This window comes from Indicator indicator, chromosome 8 (genome assembly GCF_027791375.1).
Source record: "Indicator indicator isolate 239-I01 chromosome 8, UM_Iind_1.1, whole genome shotgun sequence".
NCBI lineage: Eukaryota > Metazoa > Chordata > Aves > Piciformes > Indicatoridae > Indicator > Indicator indicator.
In genome coordinates this window covers 6902680-6925037 of record NC_072017.1, presented here as the reverse complement: position 1 = coordinate 6925037, position 22358 = coordinate 6902680, and the positions used below count along the sequence as shown (strand labels likewise).

General features: G+C 38.3%; 1 protein-coding gene across 3 annotated transcripts in view; it reads left to right on the top strand.

Moving 5' to 3' along the window:
• KLHL5 (kelch like family member 5) overlaps nucleotides 1-22358 on the top strand; it is a 42704-nt gene that overhangs the window by 10745 nt on the left and 9601 nt on the right. The window contains exons 2-5 of one of the 3 annotated variants that reach the window (XM_054383271.1): nucleotides 1639-1821; nucleotides 10851-10987; nucleotides 11972-12168; nucleotides 19780-19992. In XM_054383271.1, coding sequence (XP_054239246.1) covers nucleotides 1639-1821; nucleotides 10851-10987; nucleotides 11972-12168; nucleotides 19780-19992 — 730 coding nt within the window. Of the gene's footprint in view, nucleotides 1-1635; nucleotides 1822-10850; nucleotides 10988-11971; nucleotides 12169-19779; nucleotides 19993-22358 lie in introns of all 3 variants that reach the window. The other 2 variants (XM_054383270.1, XM_054383272.1) reach the window with 2 other exon arrangements.

The following is a 22358-nucleotide window of genomic DNA, read 5'->3' as shown; positions in this document are numbered from 1 at the left end:
AGATTTAGATTTGAATTAAGTGCCTGGACTTTTTAGCTATCTGGACACACACAAAGAAAAAACAAAACAAACATACAAACAAACTAAACAACACAACAAAAAAACCCACCACCACCAAAAAAACCAAACAAAAGCAAAATCCCCAGCCTTTGCAGAACATTTGCTGCTTAATATTTAGACTGATTTTGAGGAGCTCTGTCTTGAAATTAGTATCCTAGTGCTAAGGACTGAGCTAAATCTCGTGGTGGATTTAGCTCTGAGCATGCTGCCTGTATTCATGATGTCTTTTTGAAAGCAGGGGTCTGGGTGCATATCTTGTGGTGGCATTTTGATGTATTTCTTGATTTATTTATTTTTTTCCCTGCACATGCTCAGGCTCTTTTACTAGTTCCATATATGCTAAGTTTTATTCTAGCTACCTTAGGCTAAATGCGAAGCAAGACTGTAATGTGAAGTAAGACATTAACTTATGTAGCAGGGAGAGGTTTGATTCCTTATTCCATCCTTCCATTGCTTTCTCAGTTTGCAGGGTCTTGGTAGGTGTCTATTCTTCCTTAACCATCTGACAATGCTATAGATGCAGGGAACTGGATTTTATGGTCCTGCTCTGGCAGGGTGGTTGGACTCGAAGATCTCCAGAGGTCCCTTCCAACCACTAACATCCTGTGATCCTGTGAACTAATGGAGAGAGTCCAGTGGAGGCTACAAGGATGCTGGGGGGACTGGAGCATCTGATAAGGAAAGGTTGAGAGACCTGGGGCTTTTTAGCCTGGAGAAGAGCAGCCTGAGAGGGGATCTTATCAATACCTTCTCAGTATCTAAAAGGTGGTGGGCAAGATGGTGGGGCCAGAGTCTTTTCAGTGGTGCCCAGCAACATGACAAGAGGCAGTAGGCAAGAACTGGAACATAGGAAGTTCCATCTAAACATAAGGAAAAACTTACTTTGATTGTGCCAGGGCACTGGAGCAGGCTGCCCAGAGAGCTTCTGGAATCTCCATCTCTGGAGGCTTTCATAACCCACCTGGACACATTCCTGTGCACCCTGATCTAGGTGAACCTACTTTGGACTCCGTCTCCTGAGGTCTCTTCTGATCACCATCTGTGATTCCTGGGCTGATCTTTGTCTGTTAGTTGCAGAGTACAACATTAAATGGTCATACTTCTTGGTGATGCCCAATGACAGGACAAGGGGCAGTGGGTCGAAGTTGAGGCATAGGAAGTTCCATGGAAACAGGAAGAAGAACTTATTTCACTGTGAGGGTGACAGAACACTGGAACAGGGTGCCCAGGGGGGTTGTGGAGTCTCCCTCTCTGGAGATATTCAAGACCTGCCTGGATGAGTTCCTGTGTGACCTGGTGTAGGTGATCCTGCTTTGGCAGGGGGGTTGGACTGGATGATCTCTCGAGGTGCCTTCCAGCCCCTAACATTCTGTGATGCTTTTTCCACAATGGTTTAAAGTTTGGAGGAAGAGGGGAAAGTATGAATATGAATAGAAATAACATAGCAAGGGAATATATATTAAAATAAATTGAATGCCAATCTTAAAGGCACGTGTGATTTTTGGTTTATCATGTGCAGACAGAATTGCTGCAGCTTAATACTGTGTGAGCTAATGTTTCTGTTACTGTTTTCAGCAGAACTTCCAACAGCAGCCATACCTTATCATCTTGTCAAACTATGGAGCCCTGTGCCTCAGATGAATTCTTTCAGGCTCTCAACCATGCTGAACAAACTTTCAAAAAGATGGAGAATTATCTTAGACACAAACAGCTGTGTGATGTGGTGTTAGTGGCTGGTGATCGTAAAATTCCAGCTCACAGGTAAGTTTATCGTCATTTGAAGTAACAATATTAATTTACAAATGCAACTTCAAAGTGTGTCCTGTGTTTTGTTTAAAAGAAGATCAGAACACCCTAAACAATTCTGAATTCCTTAAACATGCTTATGTTTTTTTTTTTTTAACATTTATTTGGAAAAAAAAGTAAATTTCTGTCAGTTGTATGCAACACGGCATCAAAAATAACTCTGCTTTCACTTTCTGCTTTTTGCTTTCAAGCATATAGTAAGATATTTGCATAACAACATAAAGACCCCAAATAGGCCCTCAGGGTATTGTAAGTAGTAGCTTCTGTACTGTAGAATGGTGTAAATTTTTTTTCTTAGATTTACTTTTCTCTTTTTACTAATAGTTAAGTTACTGGAGTCGTAATTAGTAATAAGGACAGTCTTCTGTCCACATGAAATTTTTTTGCTCCCATAGTAAGAAGAGTCCTTTGATAGTAAACTACTGAAGACTGGCAGTAGGTGGTAGATGGCTAACTAGATCAAACATTACCCTCTCTGTGTAATTAACAGATCATCTAGTGTACCACTTAAAAAGCTAGGAAAAAAACAAAGATTGTGGAACAACAAAAGTACGAATAACTGAAGCATTTTATGGTGTTTAATGCACAGTATTTATAGTTCAAGTAGGAACCTTGGTCTAATTAAGCTGTGGTTTCATAAGATTAGGCAAATAGTAGCCTAAAGCATTCCTGTTTTCCATTGCTAATGCCTACCCCCACAGTTGAAACTGCAGCTTAGTACTCTAGCAGTAATAAAAAGATGGGAAGAGGTTGCTGGTTTAGGTTTGGTATTCTTCTTAAAATGCCAGATTTCTGCATTCCTTCAAGTGTCATCCACTCTTGTTATGCTGACACAGCTGAGGGGATGGTAGCATGAGCTTCAGAACTAACTTCAGGAGCTGGGAGGCAGGACTACCATAACTTGCTGTTGTTTTCAGAGACTTTGTCTTACAAAACTTCATTTTTAAACAATTGAGCCTATCCCTGGTTTTTCCAAGTTGATTTAAGCAAATCTTACTGCAATTACTGCTAGAATGGGTGGTCCTGCTTTCCTCCCAACCCCTGACCTCAATTCCTTTAAACATTTATAGCTAGCTGTGGATGATGAATCATTTTTGGAGAGACAATAGGGTGAGCAAGATGGTTTGGCTTTCCCTGTGGCTACAGAGTTGCTTAAGCTTGGTCTTCAGTTTGTTCAAATTGGTTGCAAAACTGCATTGTCCCTGTGGAAAGAGTGAATTGGGGGAAAGCAGGGAATGCTCACCCCCAGGGGATTTGCACTCACAGAAGTAATTTAGAAGTCAGGTAGCTTTGGAGTGCTATAAACAGGAAAAATAGTGATTATAATAAGGAAATAATTTTAGTTCCTTATGTGGCCAAGGCAGCACCTTTGCAGCACGCGGTTCTGGAGTATGGATTTTGTAATAGTTAAAAGGTGTAGAAAGGGTACAGAGGACAGCTGCAAATATCTTGTAAAGATTGGAAGATTATGGGATTTTTGCAAGAAGATAAACAGAAAGACAACATGCTAAAAAGTTCTTTAATGTGGTTCCTACCTGTTTCTCATTTATTTAGAGAACTGACTTTGCTCCTCCAGATTCTGCTACTGTCTGTAGTGCGTTAGGCATGTGCTGCCACTTGTTAATTGCTCTGCTCTTTTCTTTGGAGGAGAAACATCTTGCTGTACGTGGCATACTGTGTTTTTAGTATGCATGAAAGTTAAGGCCAAAGAAGCCCTTGTGCTTGGAGCAGGAGGCTTATGATTGCCCTTAGTTCACTTTATAAGGTTGGAGCAGATTAGAAAGAAGCTTTGCTTTTTGCACAATGAGTTCTTTCTCTTCCTGTTTTGTTTTCACAGTGAAATGTGTCAAATAACTACAATAACGACAGTCTTCATCTCAGTACATCCAAAGTACCTCACTGAAAACTGAACTTTTCCATAGTGGGAAAGATAAAGATGGAAATCTTAAATTTGGTTCAGAATTTTACAGAAATTCAGCAAGAAGGCTGTCTCTATGTATTGGTTGTAGCCTATATTCTAAGACAAGAAGTCTGGAGAATTTTTTACTGTCTGCATTCAAGTCTTGACTTCTTTGGTATTGACTGCAAGCTGGAGCGCTTTCAGGACATTAGTGATTATTTTATCTTAAGACTTAAGAAGCAACAAAAGATGTATTAAATATATAATGGCTTAGTGGCTTGGCATTCTAGGATGTGTATGAAAATAGAAAGTTTGCTTACACTGGACAGCTTTTTAAGAAAGAAAAAAGGCTTTCTTAATATGTGGTCATCTAGAGTTGATAAGAAAGAACATTTTTCACCACTATTATTATTGCTCCTATATAGAGAGGAGTTTTCAGATCTTTTTTGAACCAGGTATTTTTAATAGTTCCTGTATTTTTTTTTCTTAACTCTCACCTTTACTTTCAAGGGTACTTGAATGTTCTGAGGTGTACAGTGTATGTCTTTAGAGAAGGGATCAGTAGATTTGGCATCTGCAATAATAAGCAGATCAGGTGACACAGTCTTGGTTTGTATCTATTTAAAGAATTCAGGCTATGAGTATCACATGCAGCCATGATTTTTCTGAATACCATGTGCTCTATTATTCCAAGACCTTTTATCTTCTCATTCTGTGCTAAAATTATAGCTAAGAACTTACTTAGGAGATCACAAAGCAAGTAGGAAAGGGGACATTTCTCCACAAGGTAAAAAAAAGCTAGTGGAAGGTGACTCTGGTTGTGGCAGGAGGGTTGGAATAGGATGATCTTTGAGGTCCCTTCCAACCCAAACCATTCTATGATCTACAACTACCTGAAGAGAGGTTGGAGTGAGGAGGGGGCCAGCTTCTTCTCCTTGATAACAAACAGGACTAGAGGAAATGGTTACGAGGTGTGCCAATGGAGGTTTAAACTGGATATTAGGAAATATTTCTTCACTGAAAGGGTTATCAAACATTGGAATGGTCTGCCCAGGGCAGTGGTGGAGTTGCCATCCCTGGAGGTGCTTAGGCAGCATTTGGACCTGTTGCCTAGAGACATGGTTTAGTGTTGACCCTTCAGTGCTGGCTCGAGGGTTGGACTGGATGATCTTTGAGGTCTCTTCCAACCATATATATTTTGTGATTCTATGATTCCCACACCCTTAGCCTGCAATTCCATAGAGAAATTTTGCCACTTCAAATTAAATGTAATTTAATTACAGAATCACAGAAAGAGTCAGGTTGGAAAAGACCCTCAGGATCACTGAGTCCAACCGAGAACCCTACTCTACAAGGTTCACCCCTAAAACAGATCCCTAAGCACCACATCCAAACCACCTTTAAGCACATCCAAGGTTGGTGACTCCGCTGCCTCCCTGGGCAGCACGTTACTTTTTTTTTTTAATCAGTGTATCTATAATAAAAGTTGGGTGGGTTTTTTGTTTGTTTGTTTGTTTGTTTCCCAATTACTTGCTGACCAGAACATTCACATCAGTAGGGAAAAGTCTATGTAAATCCCTGGCCAGAGGGGATGCAAACCCTGCTCTGCATCCTGCAACCAGCAATCTGATTTTTGCACAGCCATTTTCTGTTCTCCTGTTGACAGTTGAAATATGGAAATACAAAAGACATGGAACTGAAGGAAAGAAGACAAATGGAAGCTTAAGTACTCCAGGGGTTAGGAAGCTTATTTGGAAAGGCACAAATCCTGGTTTGCAGACATTTTTTATCTTTAGGCTTATTTATCTTTCTACTTCTTTGCCAGACAGCTTAATAATACTTCCTTTCTTTCAGTTGTATTGCCTCAGTTTGTAAATCCTTCACTGCAGACTTTTTGTTCTGTTTTAGCTACATGTTTATAAAAATTTAACACAAAGTGCCATTCTAGAAAAGTCAAAGTATGTAAAATAAAGTAGTTCTGTGATAGCTTTGTGTTAAAAAAGGTTCTCTTGCTACTAACAGTGTGGTTGTTTTGAAGATCTTTACAAAAGGGTTTATTGTAACCCTCATTTGAATGTCAGAGGCACCAAATGAATTTTGAAAGGTTTGATTTTCCTGGAAGAGAGCTATAAGTGGAAATAATTTTAACAAACATAACTGCATGTATAATTTTAGGTATTGCTTACTTTTAAACAAACTTAATTTAAATAAATGCAGATATATTACTAGTGTGGGATAGGACTACTTCCATGTATTGTTTTTATTACTAACATGCTTTGTTAAAGAATCACAGAATCATAGAATGGTTTGGATTGGAAGTGACCTTCAAGGTTATCTAGTTCCAACCTGCCTGCCATGGGCAGGGACACCTCCTGCTAGATCAGCTTGCTCAAGGCCCTATCCAACCTGCCTTTCAACATTTCCAGGCTTGGAGCCTCCACAGCTTCTCTGAGCAACCTCTTCCAGTGTTTCACCATCCTCAGGGGGAAACTTTCCTCCTAATGTCTAATCTCAATCAAGCTTCTTCCAGTTTGAAGCCATTCTCCCTTGTACTGTCACTCCATGCCTTTGCCAAAAGTCCCTCTCCTGTAGCCCACTTCAAATTCTGGAAGGCTGCTAGAAGGTGTCCCTAGACAACCTCCCTGAGCAACCTATTCTAGAGTCTCACCACTCCTACTGAAGAGCTTCTTCATAAGATCCAATCTAACTCTACTGTTCCTCAGCTTCAAACCATTCCCCCTTGTCATATTGCTAGGCACCCTTAGGAAAAGTCCCTCTGCGGCCTTCCTGTAGGATCTCTTCAGGTATTGAAAGGCCCTGGAGTCTTCTCTTCTCCAGGCTGAACAAGCCCAACTCTCTCATCCTCTCTTTATAAGAGAGGTGTTCCAACCCTCTGATTATCTTCATGGCCCTCGTGTTACAGTTCCTTGTCCTTCTTGTCTTGGGAGTTCCAGAGCTGGACACAGGACTCCAGGTGAGGTCTCATGAGAGTGGAGCAAAAGGGAGAATCAAGAAGAAAATATAGCTGAGGCCATTGGTGTGTGAGACTCTTCATATGAGGATGCATCAACTACTCAGTATTGCTTTGCAACTTAACTACATGCTATTAGTGAGTTCCCTAGAACTATTTTCAGCTATTACACAGCTGCACACAAGGAGTTGCCTAGAAAGTGTCTCTTTTATCTTTAGGATGTTAAGAAGCTTCATTTCATTCTGTCAGATGGATCAGATGAGGAGATATTAAATCTATAAATTGCCAGGTTCACCAGCTATCATCACAGTGCATACAAACTGAAGACATAGAAAGCTGTCTAGAGGGTGCAGCTTGTTGCAATTCCATAAAGAATTCAGATGTGCCACCCTGCTTACACAGGCTCTGAGTAGAAAGCTCTTCAAAATAAGTTAAGTTGTTGTGGTAGATCTTTCTATTTTTGGATCAGTACAAACCACAGGCATTGAACACATCAGTAGCATTGGAACCCCCTGCAGGGAGATGTACTGAAACACTTGGATTTTGTCAGTATTTAGCCCAATACCTCTGCAGTGTTTTTCCAGAGAGGTTTCCCAGATGAAAAATTGTGGTATTCCTGTGTTCCTTTTCCCTCTACAATTTTCCTGTGCACTGAAACAGAGCAGCCAACCAATTGCATATAATTCAGTAGCCAAATTCTCATAGTCTTATCTATGCAGAATTAAGCATTTGGCAGTAGCTGGTAATTAGGTAAAATGGAGAGTAAAGATAAGTGTCTGATATCCACAGCTGAACAACACAATGCCAGCTGCATTAAGGCTTTTTGTTGCACTGTTAAGAGGCCTCTCTGATGGCAATATCTACTGATTTCATAGGCTTTTTATTTGGGCCATTTATGAAAGAAATACTACTCTTGGGGGGGGAAAAAAACCTCAGAAACTCAGAATACCAAACCCAGGGCTTCACTCTCTAGACTGAGGAAAGGCAGCATTTTCTAGTATCAGTAGTTCCCAACAAACTCTTGATATGGATGAATATGTTGATTTTAATGCCTAATAAATAACACAAAGAGATTCTCTTTATGTTAAGTATTAAGAGGGACATGATGGCTCTTCTTAACAAGCAGGTCATGGATGGAAGTGTAGTTTTTATAGTCATTGCACAGATTCTTTTCTCTAAATCCATACTTGTCACAGCTCATTTAGAGCCTAAAAAGGTCAAATGTGAATGGGGAAAGTCTTTCATGGATTCTTTGGTTATATGAATGTTGTATTTTCTGCATGTAGGGATGCAGTTTAATTTCAGACAATGTAAAAAAAAAAAAGATTGAAAGAAAAATCAGTTGCTAGCTATGAGATTAAAAGATCAATGAGCAAATGGGTGTCAAATGGCACAAGTAAAGTAGAAATTGACTTTTATTGACTAGTGGGAATAAAATAGGACAAGAAAAGGCCATTTGGCTGAAGGTCTGGCTTTATTTTCCTTTTTTCTAGCTCAGTGTCACCTTAATGCATTGTCACTGTATGTTTTAATCTCCTTTGTTTATCTAAAATAAATTTTCATTTCACTAATATATATGAAAAACCTTTATTACTTGAATTAAGATAAGTGTGGATACCTATTCTAAGGCTTTTTTCACTGTGAACATGCTTCCTGGCTAAAATTATTACCAAATTGTTATTAGTATAATTTAAGCATTGGGATTTTATTTGTATTAATCTACTCCTTGGCTGCACATCCTGTTTCAGCCTATGCTAATCACTCTCTGGAAAGCACTTCACACTGTGAAGCATGCACACCTTCTCATCAATCCAAACAAGTTTGCAAAAAAAAAAAAATTCTTATAAATTGAAAAAAAAAATTGCAAAAATAATAAGTTCTAATGAATTTTAAAGGGTTTCAAGACTGGAAATTGCAGGGAGAAATTTGCTGACATCAAACAGCTGGTAGAAGGTGTTTTTTCTGGAGTTTTTGGGTTATTATATGGCATTTCTTCAACAGGTGTTGTTAAGATATGTACAGTCCAGCCATTTGCTAAGTAATCATGCAGCTGACTAATCCACTTGCACTGCTGGAGGAAGCAAAGAATGAATAAGCCCCAAAACTGTGTTAAGATTAGGTTTTAGGATCCATTTCTCATCACAGAGGCTTTTCTTTTTCAAGCTGTGCTCTGTGTAGAGGTTCAAGTCAGTATTGCTAGAGGTGAATATTTTAAGTGGCTTGATGGTTTGGTTTGTGTTTCTGGTTGGTTTTGGGGGTGTTTTCTTGGCTTTTTGTTTGTTTAGTTGTTTGTTTTTTTAAATTGTTGTTATTACTATTGTTGGTAATAATAATAGTAATAATAATAATAATAATTCTGAATTGGACCTGCAGAGGTACTTGGGTTATTCAAATCTGTCCATCTACACTCTCTCCCTTCTTATGAAAACCCCTCTTCTGTACATACAAATCCAATCTTGTCTCATTCTACCATCGAAAGCAGCTGCAGAAACTTTCCTTTGATGCTTACATGAATGGACTCTGTAATTTCACTAAACTTTTACAGTTCTCTAGGAGCCAGTATTTTCATTCATCTGCAGGTTTCATTAAACCTGAAGTCAAAATGCCTGGAACTGATGCCAGGGTGCTACCTTGGCAGAATGTTCTCATTTTTTTCTCAGCAACTCCAGCACAGCATAAATCTTATCTTTCAAAAACAATGTGCTCTTTAAAAGAACAGAACTTTATTTCTCCTTACAAAACTTAACTTCAATCATGCAACATCTTAAAATTAATCTTGTCCCCATACACTCTTAACCTATTGCCTCTTAACTCTATTACCTCTTAACCTATTACCCTTAACTCTATTGCCTCAGCAACTAGAAAAAAAAGGATTACCCCCACTGTAGGCCTGACCAAATGGTCAGTGGTCAGAAAATCAGCAAGAAAATAGTGGCTGAAATTAGTCAAGAAATTACTACTTTGCAGTTAATTACCTGAGAGACAATTCTTTGTACTTCATGACTGTGCATATGTACCTGCAAATCCTCGCCATTAATACATGTTTAGACTAATTCCCAAGTACCTGTGTTCAGATTTTCAATTAATTTTACTCTGTTTTGTGGTTCCCAACCTCTGTCATCTTGGCAAGCCAATATAATGATTCAGCACAGAATAAACTGACATTTCATGAAGTATTGTGTTCATTGGATGCATGCAGATGGACTCTGGAGTGTGTTTGCTGTTTGTATAGCTCAGTACATATGCAAGTGTATTTATATTTGCATTCCCTGTGACCAAGGCAACAGTGAACTGCTGCAGCACCTAAAATGATGCAAACCACAGGCTCTTCCAGGAGGTCTCTTAGACCTCACCAGTTGTCATGGTGGGTTTCATACAGCAGAACTCTGGTTTGAATATTCCTTAAGCACATGATTTTCTTTCTCTTTCACCCTAATCCTGTAAACAAATCCTGAGACATGAAAATTCTTGCCCATTTTGTGGAGTAGCATTTTCTACATGTCCTCATGTTTGAGTAATCCAAGGAAACATCTGTTGTGCACTAACATGTTTACTTAGTATCTTAAAACACTCCAATTGTTAACGAAGGGCTAAATACATACCCACAAAAGAGGTTATTCTGCACCATCTCTGTGTTTACTGTGCTTAGTTATGCTATCAGTATTTCAGTAAATGAATACACCAACAGTAAAAGCATTTTAAAGCACTTTGCAGAGGACTAGTCAGCCATTCTTTCACATTTAAAAAGGTAACTGACATAATGTAAATCCATGTCAATTAAACTTTTTTCTTTTCCATAATGTGTATTTATATTCCTTTTCCAATTTATGTGGGATTTTTTGTGGGTTGTTCCTGTGTTGGCTATTAAAAGTCATTGAGCTTTGAAAGGGTAATTCGTTCACTTCAGCAGCAAATGTGGACTCAATAACAGTACTTCATTATTCATAGAGGGGAACTAGAGCATGGAGCAGTTTGTCAATTTTAAAATGCTTTTCTCAGTAGAGTGTTTCATCAAAGGGCAAAGTAATGAATCATAAATTAACAAACATCAAGTTGACTAAATGTTTTTTTTCTTTTCCTTTTGTCTCCTTCTCTCCTACATGGTGTATTCAGATTGGTTCTCTCCTCTGTTTCGGACTACTTTGCAGCAATGTTCACTAATGATGTAAGAGAAGCAAGACAGGAAGAGATCAAGATGGAAGGTGTGGAGCCAAGTGCATTGTGGGCTCTGGTTCAATATGCATATACAGGTAATTAAAACAAAAATGGGAATTTCATCTAATGAATTGTCCTGTCAGCGTTATAGTCCATGGTAATGTGTGGCCAGCAGGAGTAGGGAAGTGATTGTGCCCCTGTACTCAGCAGCGGTGAGGCTGCACCTCAAAAGACTGGGTTCAGTTTTGGGCCCCTTCCTACAAGAAAGACATTGAGGTGTTGGAGCATGTCCAGAGAAGGGCAGTGATGCTGGTGAAGGGTCTGGAGAACAGGTGTGGTGATGAGCAGCTAAGGGACCTGAAGTTATATAGCCTGGAAAAGAGGAGGCTGAGGGGGGACCTTCTTGCTCTCTACAACTCCCTGAAAGGAGGTTGAAGCAGGTGGGTGTTGATCTCTTCTGCCTAGTAACAAGTGATGGGAGGTTTAGGTTGGATAAGAAAAGAAACTTCTTCACTGAAAGGGTTCTTAAACACTGGAACGGGCTCCCCAGGGAGGTGGCTGGATCCCCATACCTGGAGGTGTTTGAAAGCCACAAAGATTTGGTGCTGAGTTACATGGTTTAGCACCAGTTAGGTCACTGAATCCTGCAATACTTTGTGCTGGAAGGGACCTTAAAGATGGTCCAGTTCCAACCCCTGCTGCCATGGGTAGGGACTGTACCCTCTAGACCGGGTTTCTCAAGGCTGTATCCAACCTGGCCTTGAACACCTCCATGGAGGGGGCATCCACAACTTCCCTGGGCAACCTGTTCCAGTGTCTCACCACCCTCGATGGTCTTTTTCCAATCAAAATGATTCAATAATTCTATGATTCTTAAAAAAAGGAATCTTACTGTGATTCCCTTTCCTTACATCATGCCAGGCACTGATTCTGAAAAGCTGGGTATCTGTTGCTGAGGGTGATGCTTGCTAAGCCTTATGTTCTGTCATATAACTGGTAAATAATTCTGTTGCTTCTGAGTCTTGCGGAATTTAATAAATGCTAAGAGCAAACTAAGGTCATCTTCTTAACATTACTAGGTCGCCTTGAATTAAAAGAAGATAACATTGAGTGCCTGTTGTCTACAGCTTGCCTTCTGCAGCTGTCTCAGGTTGTAGAAGCATGCTGTAAGTTCCTAATGAAGCAGCTTCACCCCTCCAATTGCCTTGGAATCCGATCTTTCGCTGACGCGCAGGGTTGCACTGACTTGCACAAGGTGGCTCACAATTACACCATGGTATGTTGTTATTTTAAGTATCAACTCCTTTATTTAGAAAGGTAATTACAGAATGTTTTCCTGACTAAATTACTAGTGTTTCTGCCTCAGAAAGCCTTAATCTTTTTCCAAGCAAGAGTGCACATATGTTTCCATGATGAGTAATGACAAAAATCACTATGAAGCTGCTGGTTTAGGGTTGGAAGGAAATAGACAAATATTAATTGTTCCCTGTAACAGTAATCGGCTTGTGTGTTATGCATTTAATCACTCAAAAGCTTGCTCTTATCCCTCAGTCAAAAACTACAAACTTAGCAGTAGTCAAGCTGCCATCCTCTAGTCCAAAATAACACCTGACCAAATGAAACTGTGGAATTCTTGGTCTGTAATGAGCTGGAGTACTCAGCTTCCAAGTTATACTTGGGGCAATGAATGTGGGCATTCATGAATATAGATTCTGCATTATCCTTAATTTCTTGGTAATGAGATGTCAGGATGGCCTCAAACAATTTAAATCTTAGACTAGGCAATATGTGACTAAACACATCTTTGCCAGTGATATTTTCAGAGTTAATCTATAGAAAGACTGACCTGCCAACTTAATTAAAGTTCATCATCTTAATAGTCATCCTTTTATTTTAATGTAAAATGTTCTTTTTTCCCCTCTCACAAGCATATTTTAGTCATGATATCAGCAGAAGAAGGCAGGAAAATTATTTCTGAGGCGAGTCAGTTCATCTGCTCTTTGCAAGAGGCATTGTGAGGCATTTTTTTCCCTCTTCTTGATGAAATTTTGCCTATGTAAGCTCTTGGGACCTGAATGAGGGCATGTAGATACTGCGTAAGAGATGTGGGAATGAAGATAGGACTTAATTTGCTTGTGTGTCATGGCACTACATTGCTGTTAAGCTCTTAGCTTTGGTCCAATTTCTGTCTTGTAATTAGTATTAGAAATCCATGGCTTTTCTTCTTTCCACCTTTAGTTTTTGATAGTTTTAAAACTTTTTTTTAAATTATTTTGTTCTTGGCTTAACCTTTAGTTGACTATGTATAACAGTTTAAAACAGCTTTTTTTGGGTTTTATAGGATACAATGCTCTTCATCAGTGAGTGGATCTGTCATGTATTTAAAATCTTGTACACACTGAAATTTACCAAAACAGGTCAATATGCAGATTGTAACTTTATTTTTTTTTAAATGGTTTTAATTGCATAATACAATGTAATTACAAATAATAAGGATTTAAATGCTCCATTTCTTCATATTAATCATGTAGATGTAAGTTATGCTAAGCTTTTATTCTTGATCTTCATTATTGCTCAAATGAAAATAAGAAGGATACAGTTAGGTGGACATCCAGATGAAATAGTAAAGATAAATGAGGCTTAAGCCTTTGAGGAATATTGGAATTAAGGTTGAGGAAGACAGCAGTAGAAGTATGCCAAAAGAGAACCTCCCTTCTCTGACCTATTTGTTCTTTTTCAGAGTAAGTGTGTGTTTTGGTCTGTCCCATGGCCATGTCCCTTATAAATGGACTGCCAAGATCAGAATGGTAATAAGAGATAGACTAATGCCTCTTTAAAGATGAATGTTAGGGATTATAACCTTAACCATTTTGCCTGGAGATTCATGACCTGTGGTGGAAAGGAACTGTGAACTTTCTAAAAGCCATTCTTTTGCAGCACCTATCTTTCTTTTGTTCAGACCACAAGAAAGCAGTTGTGTGCCTTTTGGCCATTGTTTACTTCAGTGGCAAAATTGTTGCTTTTGAGGCTTTGCCATGGACTAAATTTAAATTAGGTGGATTTTAAAAAGCCATTTGCAAAAACTAATTAGTTGTGCTAGATCTATTCTTCCTAAGGCCTCTTTTAACGTTGTTTAGTTCCAACGGAGACATGAAATTGAATTTTAGTAATAATGAGTAATAGAGAAGCAGCTTCTTTAGTTTGAAATAAATGTTGCTATGGAAACTGCATGGAAATGTATAGTCCAATTGAATCTTCAATTAAAATAAATCCCCAAGTAATTTAATTTGTTTAAAAGCTGTTTGGGGGGAAAAAAAAAAAGGGGGCAAATGTTCCACAGTAGTAAGTGCTAGCCACTTGATGCTCTTCCCACTAAGAAGGATTAGAGCATACTGAGGTTAACCATACCTGTCATACCTGGAAATTCTGTTTATGAAAACAAATGAATTACTTTTATGCTGCAGTGGAGTGCATAGAACAGTGAGGGATTGTGTTAAGTATAGTATAGATTTTAATACATTTGAAGTAATGAATAAGATAAAATAATTACATTTTAATTTAAATCTGCTGTTTTCTATGACGTTTTCTGTTCTTTTGTCAGAAAAAAAATCAGATTGCCATGTAACTGTTTTTCTGCAATTAAAACATCTTGTTTTTAAAGGTTTTTGTGACATAAGCTAATCATCTCATCTGCTTGCCTAAACTAGTAATGAAAACCAGAAATTCAGGTGAAATGAGCGTTTGGTTGAAGGACCAATCAGTGAGTAATCCCTATAGGGCTGCCTCTGTTAATAGTCCTGCTCTGTCTGAATAATGTTCATTACTGTCACTGGAAAGCATTAGCATGATTCTCTGGCATGGTTTTAATCACATAATGCAGTGTGATTACAAAATAAATTAATAAGAAGGATTTGAATGCTTCACTTCTTGCTATTAATGATGTAGATATAAGTTATGCTAAAAGGACTTAAGTGTTGCATTACTTCATTGCTTACTGTGTTGACAGTTGATAAGCTGTTGTGTTTTTTCAGAGGAGAATAATTTTTAAGGTCATCATCAAAACAAGTCAAGTTGACATTGCAAATTAAAGCTTGAAAATTTTCAGGATGCATTAAGTGAAACATGAGGTAAACTGAAGTGATCAGCAGTGGATTTAATGCTGTATATAGAGCACTTCTGATTAATTTTTGTTATTCGTCAGTTCTAAAATGCATTTGAGACAGCATCATGAAATGTGACTGGGTAAAGGTATCTTTTGTACAAAGGTGATTCAGTTTTGCTATGGTTTATATATATAGTTTTGAGGCCATACAGTTATGAATGTAGGGATTTTAGTAGGCTGGGCACTGGTGTATCTGTTCAGTTTCTAAAGCCTTTTTGCACAAAAATGCCTTTTGTGCATTTTTCTTGCTGTTGTCACAAAGTCAGAAGAAACACCCCTTTTATCATCTTGTTTGTTTGAAGCAGTGGGTAGCATGAATGAAAACCAATAGCTCCTCTTCCACACAAAAGTAAAGCAAATGGAAGACAATAATTTCAGATAAGGCAAAGCCAGCCTGTCTCATTCCCAGAACGTGAAATACCTCTGGTGAGTAGTGAGGTGTTCTAAGTGTCAGCAGCTTCTTTAGTGCCCAGATTTTCACTTTTTTTATTTACAACCAGAAAAAGGACACAGCAGGCATTTAAATATAGTATGTGATAGTACCTGAGTCAATCACTGTGTAGGTAGCTTTGTAATCTTTGCTGCTGAGCTTTCCATGCTTAAAGCAGAGTGAAAAGTCATTTTGATTTTCATCAGAACTAGATGAGCAGCAATAATGTTACAAGATTGAGGTACAGTTAACTTTGGAGTTTGCATGATTTCTGAGCACAGCTAATGGCTGTTTATAAGAAAAACTTAGAAATTATGGAGTAACAGAGTGAGGCCAAGCAAAGGAGCTAGAAACTTCAGAGAATAGATGTCAGGCGCTTAGACTTGCTTTTTCTGCTCTAAGGCATGAGTTGGGTAAAAAAAAATCATTGCAATATGGAGTTCAGGATTTGGGAGGAGGAATCAAAAGAAGTAGTCTTTGTCTTTTTTCTTGTAACAGCCAGGACAGTTTGTTCTTTTGGTGGGGGAATGAAAAGGGGAGAAACCTTTTTGTACACAAGGGGACAAACCCCAAAAATGTTTGTGCCTAACCCAAGGATTTATAACCTTCTCAGTAACCATCTATCTGACTTGGATAATACTCATTCACTTCTTTTCACCTGTGCAAACCCAAGATATTTCTGTTCTTCAAGTTTCTTAATTTCTGCCCAGCACAATGGATCAGTACTGCCTTGGCAAGACTTAAAGAGGTCTCTGCATGCTGTTTAGACTGTTTTGGAATCCGTAAACTATGCAGAGAGGAGATTCAAGCTACATTAGTTGCACTCTAAACAAATCCTGGGCACACTGAAAGCATGAGGTTGGTTTATCCCTTAATGCAGCAGTTAAAGCTGACTAAAAGTAAAGTAGCTGCTATCTGACATCTATCTGACTATTAATAGTTTACCTGAAAGTCAGGTAGCTCAGTTCATAGTGAATTCACACCTCAGCTGACCGGCTGACTGAAGCAGCCAATAGACGAACTTACGTTCCCTGTTTGTTCTCATTCAGATCCTGTGAGTCAAGCACCTCTTGCTTTTCATCTGCCTGGGTTCAGAATTTAAACAGGGCCATGTGGTTAGAGCTGCCTGTTGGGCCACCACAGTGTACTATCCTTCTCAACCCCTAGATGTTCTTATGTTCTCTCAGGTTCTAATCCTTCTGACACAGTGCAGAAGGAGACCAACCATCTCACCGGATCCCACCATGAGGATTAAGTACCACTCAGAAATAAGCATCATGATGTCTTAGCTTTTATGTGACCCTAGTATTTTTTTGCTCTCTATCAAGTGCAAGGCAGATCTGTGGTTAAGAATGTCACTACTACTCATTCTGCAGTTGATAAAGGGTGAATTGAAGCTTATGATGTGAATGAGCAGTGCACAGCATTAAGTGCGGGGACTGTGTGTCCCTGTTTCAGCTAATGCATAAACCTCAGGCTACTCATCTGATAAAGCTTCCAAGCTCTTTGAGGAGCTCATTTTGGGGGTGGGGAACTTTTTTTTACTTTCAGGACCAGAAAGCAATGGACTGAAAGTGTGGACCATTTGTTCTCTGAAATATCCTATTCTTCCACAGAGAGTTCCCATAAGAAGAAGGAAAGAAAAGGCTAATGAGGAGGTTAAGAATGCTAGGAGATACACTGGCTCCTCCTTTTTGTCTTCAGAATTTCTGTCTGTAGAGGAAGAGGAGTTGTCAGATTCCGATTCTAAAAAAACCCAGACATAGGCCAAAGAGTGGCTGTATTCCCAGTGGAATGCTTTGATACTATGCTCAAAAGGAGTCTCTGCTTTACAAATAGAATGGGATCAAGAGGAAGTTGAACTTGTTCCCACCAGAAGGCAATTGTCTGCAAGCAACAAGAAGGAAAAACAGGCTTTTTACACACAACAGCTGCTGAACTGATGAAATCCAGTTGGAAAAAAAGCTTTCCAAAGAGGATCCCTGACTGAGTTATGCAAGATCAGCTTTGCCTTCAGAGACAAAGGAAACTTTCCATGCAGGTGCTTTCCCCTTCCTCTTCCCATGATGTGGATAGACAATGAGGAAAGTTTAAGGTAGTAAGTGTTGGCTTTGCTCTTTGTGGATGCTGACTGCCTGTTTATTCAGCAAAACTCAAAGCACAGCTTCAGCTTGCACACTTTTTAGGACAGAGAATCAACGCAAAATCAGCAGTGGAAAAAATGAACTCAGTGGAATCTGAATTTGTGAACTTCATGTTTAAACTCTGGAAATAATTTTGGTAATTTTTCAGCTTCAATTTTACTGCCAAGCATTCAGCTTCAGAGTAAAATAAATAATGGTGCATGTGTAGTGCTACTGAATATTGGTGCAGTCCTTGCCTTGTTTTTAATTTCTGTATTTGCTCATTTTCTTAACTTTCATTTTGTACTACAGAAAGTTAAATGAATTAAAGAGGAAAAGACATGTTTTCATTTTGTGTAGCCAATTGGATTTCTGTAGTAGGAAAGCTTTTCAGATACTCAGTGTAAAATTTTTCCTTCCAAATTCTATCCAGAAATATAGTTACATGCACAGGTAACACTTTCAATTACTTTCCTAATTTCAACTCCACGGTTACCTGTGGAGTGGAGTGACTTTGATCCTTCCCCTTAGGCATCTTGTAGCCATCATCTGGCAGTGTGGCTTTCATGTGAAGGGGTCTGGTTTACTCCTTGGTGTAGTTTTTTGGCTCTTTGCTCAGCATTCCTTAGTTAATATTTTTGGAGTACTGAGGTGTAACTTAGAAGTGATCAGACTAAGCAATAAAAAGGAAGCAGTGTTGCCTTTTTTTTGTTTGTTGTCATGATGTCCCTTGCACATGCGATGACAAATTGTATTGTATGTTTTCCTTGCCATTTTGTATGCTAAACTGGTTCCAGGTTTGCAGTGCCAGTCCTGCTTCTGCTCCCAAGTTTCTCCCTATTTTTTTTACTTAAAAATCTTATGTGTTTTTCCAACATGTATGTACTTCTAATCCAGTTTTTTGTTAGTGTGCCATTCTTTCTTTTAAATCATTAACCAAGATACTAAGTAAGGCTAATTTTGATATTAGGATTGTCTGTGGATTTAATACACTTTATTCTCCAGGTGTTTTGGATGTGATGGCAGAGCAAAACCAGCATCTACTGACTAGCTGTGTAGCAATCGAGAGAGCTCTTACTAAACTGATTGCAATACTGTTCTCTTGTCATTAATCTACTCTGACTTTGGGGTACAAGGTTAACTGGGTTTTGAGCTACCAAAATACACGAACATGCTGTGATGCACAGACTGCTTTTACTTTTCTTTCCTTTGCTGCCTTGTAAAGGTATAGAGGGAAAGAGGACAGACATGGCCTCACCTTTTTCTGTTACATTCAGGTTTCTCACTATAACTTCATGGTGCTGGTGGTGTTTCTACATGCTTGTCTGTTCTTTCTGCCTTAAGACCATGGCAATCCTTACAGTATATTCTGCCAGTCCCAGTATTCTGAAGTAATAGGATATCAGTGTTGGAAATGTTAACATGTTGTGACCTTCCTAAATAATTAAGAATTTATTGTTGGAAATGGCAGGATGAAAGTTAGGCAATTGAATCCTGGCAAAGTAACTATTGTTAATAAAGCAAGGTGTGTACAGTATTGTGGATTCTTTGTGTTTTGTTCCCCAGTCAATCAGATCAGCTGCAGGAAACTTTCAAATTAGTAAAATAAATGTAAAATAATCCATTTAAAACTTGAAAGAAAATTGTTAGTGTTGTTTATTTCCTGTGGAAGCTTAAAGCCATACTTCAATCTGGCAGCAATGAAGAGAGTTAGATGCTCCCTGTAATTGTAGCACCTTGTGCTTTTTGCTTGGCAAAACATCTTGCCTTGTATTCTACATTGTCAACAGGAACAAACTGCACCTTTGATTCCATTTTTATTCAAGTATACCTCAGAAAGTATTTCTTCAATTTGCAGTGCCAAGATAGTCACTCCAACAGCCCTTTGCTCATTTCTGCCCATGCACTTCCCCCTCACTTTGTTTCAGCACATCTGTCTGTGGGACTGAGCCAGTAGGGTCAGGGAAATGATCAGGAGCCAAAATAACTCAGTACAGTTGGATTTTACTTTTTTTTCTTTATTTTTTTCCCCTCCCAGGTCAGTTCTGCAGTGGTACTTACTGGCACAACTGAGCGATGGTGTGAAGGAAGGGAAAAGAGATACAGTGGGCGTTCCATGAAATGTCTTTGAAGTATGATGTCACCTGTATTAAAAATACTTCTCTTTTTCAGGAAAACTTCATGGAAGTAATTAGAAACCAGGAATTTCTGTTGTTGCCAGCCACTGAAATTGCAAAGCTTTTAGCAAGTGATGACATGAATATTCCTAATGAAGAAACTATACTGAATGCACTACTTACGTGGGTTCGACACGATTTGGAACAGAGGAGGAAGGATCTCAGTAAACTCCTGGCTTACATTAGACTGCCTCTGCTTGCTCCACAAGTAAATGGTTCACTTCGTCTCTAGTTTGTACCATGGTTACACAGTGGGCATAATGTCTGCAGTATCATGATATTGATAGAACCGTAATAGCTTCAGGATTCTTAGTAATTCTTAAGCTGCACATAAGGACTCAGCATGTTGTATAAGCATGATGGTTTGTGAATGTGAGATGTGAATGTTCTCATCCTAACCTAAGATCGGGACACAAAAAAGGCTCTTAAGAAAAAATTGCTTCTGTTGCCTAAAAAACTATTTATCAAGGATATGTTTGTCACTAGAAGGTGTGTCCTTTTTAAATTCCTTCTTTAAGGAACTCAGTTTATTTGGACGATTACATTTTCTTCGTATCATTACAGCTATTCTTGAGATTTAGGAAATACAACTTGAGTAAATTATTTGGAATGATTTCTCCCCCTCCCAACTCTTGATAAACCATCTTTGGGTACTTTTTGTGCCTCCCAATCAATACTTCTTCTCCTTCTTGGACATTTATACATGATGTTGAGGAAAAGTTTGGTTTGGTTTGCCTAGACAGTTGTAAATTCCTGTTTTCCTCATCCTGTAGGAGTGGCCACTCTTGTTAGTGTCATGTGTATCATTGCATTTGTTATCTGGTAGCATCCATGTAAATTAGGTTTTAGGGTTTTTTTTTCTTTCTTCTCTTGTACTAGTTTTCATTGACTGGACTTCATCAACCTTAATGAGTAATATTTAACACGTACTATACAGTCAAAAGATTTTTACTTTACAGCTTTTGGTTTGTTTAATGAGATTTATCTTTATTAAATGAAGGAAATAGGATTTTAATGCAACCTGAATAGTAAGTAGAATTCATTAGCACAACAAAAGAGAGTTTGATTGAGTCATAGTGACAAATCTCTAATCTGGTGTCCTCATGCTGGATTGTGAGATTCCCTAGCAAACCTTCCTATACAGCTTATTATATATGCAATGCAAGGATTTTCTCAGCTGTGGCTCTGACTTTGTAATTCTTTTTTTTTTTTCTAGAAACATAATACATTGTAAGACCTGGAGGAAATAATTCTTTGGTTGAGCATTTAATTAATTGATAATTTAAGTAGCCACTGCTATAGTAATTTTACTTAATTGCCTGTAATTGAAACCAGAAATATGTACTGAAATCAAATTATGTCCACGCAGTAACTTAGTAGGAAAACAGCAGAATGAAATGCAAATTATCATATTTCACTTATTTTAGCTTTAATTTTTCATGTTTTCTTCACTTAATTATTTTATCTTTATTTTTTCCCTCAAGTATATACTGAGATTTATACAACATTATTTTCTGTTGCCTTTTTATTTATTACTTTAACAAATATATGTTAAAGCTGTGATTTTAATATGGCAGCAATTAGCTCATTGAGTAAACTGAAGTGCCCAAAACAGTCTTAACATTTCCAGAGTCATGTTTTGCTTGGTAATCACATGACATTTGGCAATCTGACAGCAAACAGAACATAATGAAAAGGTCTCCAATTTTATGGTTGAAAGCTTAAAGCTATTTGAAAGAAATGAAATTAGAAAATTGAACAACTGGCTGCAATCAATAACCATTGCAAGCAGAGATACAAAGAATATGAGATTCAGACACTTTAGACAAAGGAACACTTTGGGAAATATTCTGAAATTGTAGCACTGGAAGAAAAAAATTGTCATGACTTGTCAGTTTTATTGGGGTTTGGGTTTATGCATCTCCTCCTACATAGCAGTCTGTCATCTCTCTGAATAATGCAAGCAGTGCCCTAAATACTCGTAAGTCTTTTTTTTTTTTTTTTTTGCTCTTAGGCTGAATATGAATATTTTGTCAGCTTCTTAAGCTGTTAAATTGGCAAGTATTCCATTTCTGAGAAATTAACTCAGAAGCTGATTAATCATCTTTTTCATTACAAGATTTTTCAGCTTCCTTAGAAATTCTCAGTACTTACATATCTGCATAACCTTTCTCTTCATCAGTTTTCCAATGACTATAATTTCATGCTAACACAACTGCTTAGTTGTAATTGCTTTTAGTACAAGGAGATGTGTAAAGAATAAAACTTGGAAGGAATTTACTTTCATTTCAGTAAGCCCATTCCAAGTTCTTTCATCAAATATTTACAGCAAAATGAAATACAGTAGTTTTAGGTTCAAGAGCCTGCAGGGGTTTCTGAGTGCCAAACTGGTCTTAGTACTGAAACAGTGTCATGGATTGAGTTGAATCTGTTGCTGGTATTCAATACTATGCTACCCAGGACTAACAGGTAGCCCAAGAAGGTTGTGGATGCCCCCTCTTGGAAGTGTCCAAGGCCAGGTTGGACAGGGCAGCCTGGTCTAGTGGAAGGTGTTTCTGCCCATAGCAGGGAGGT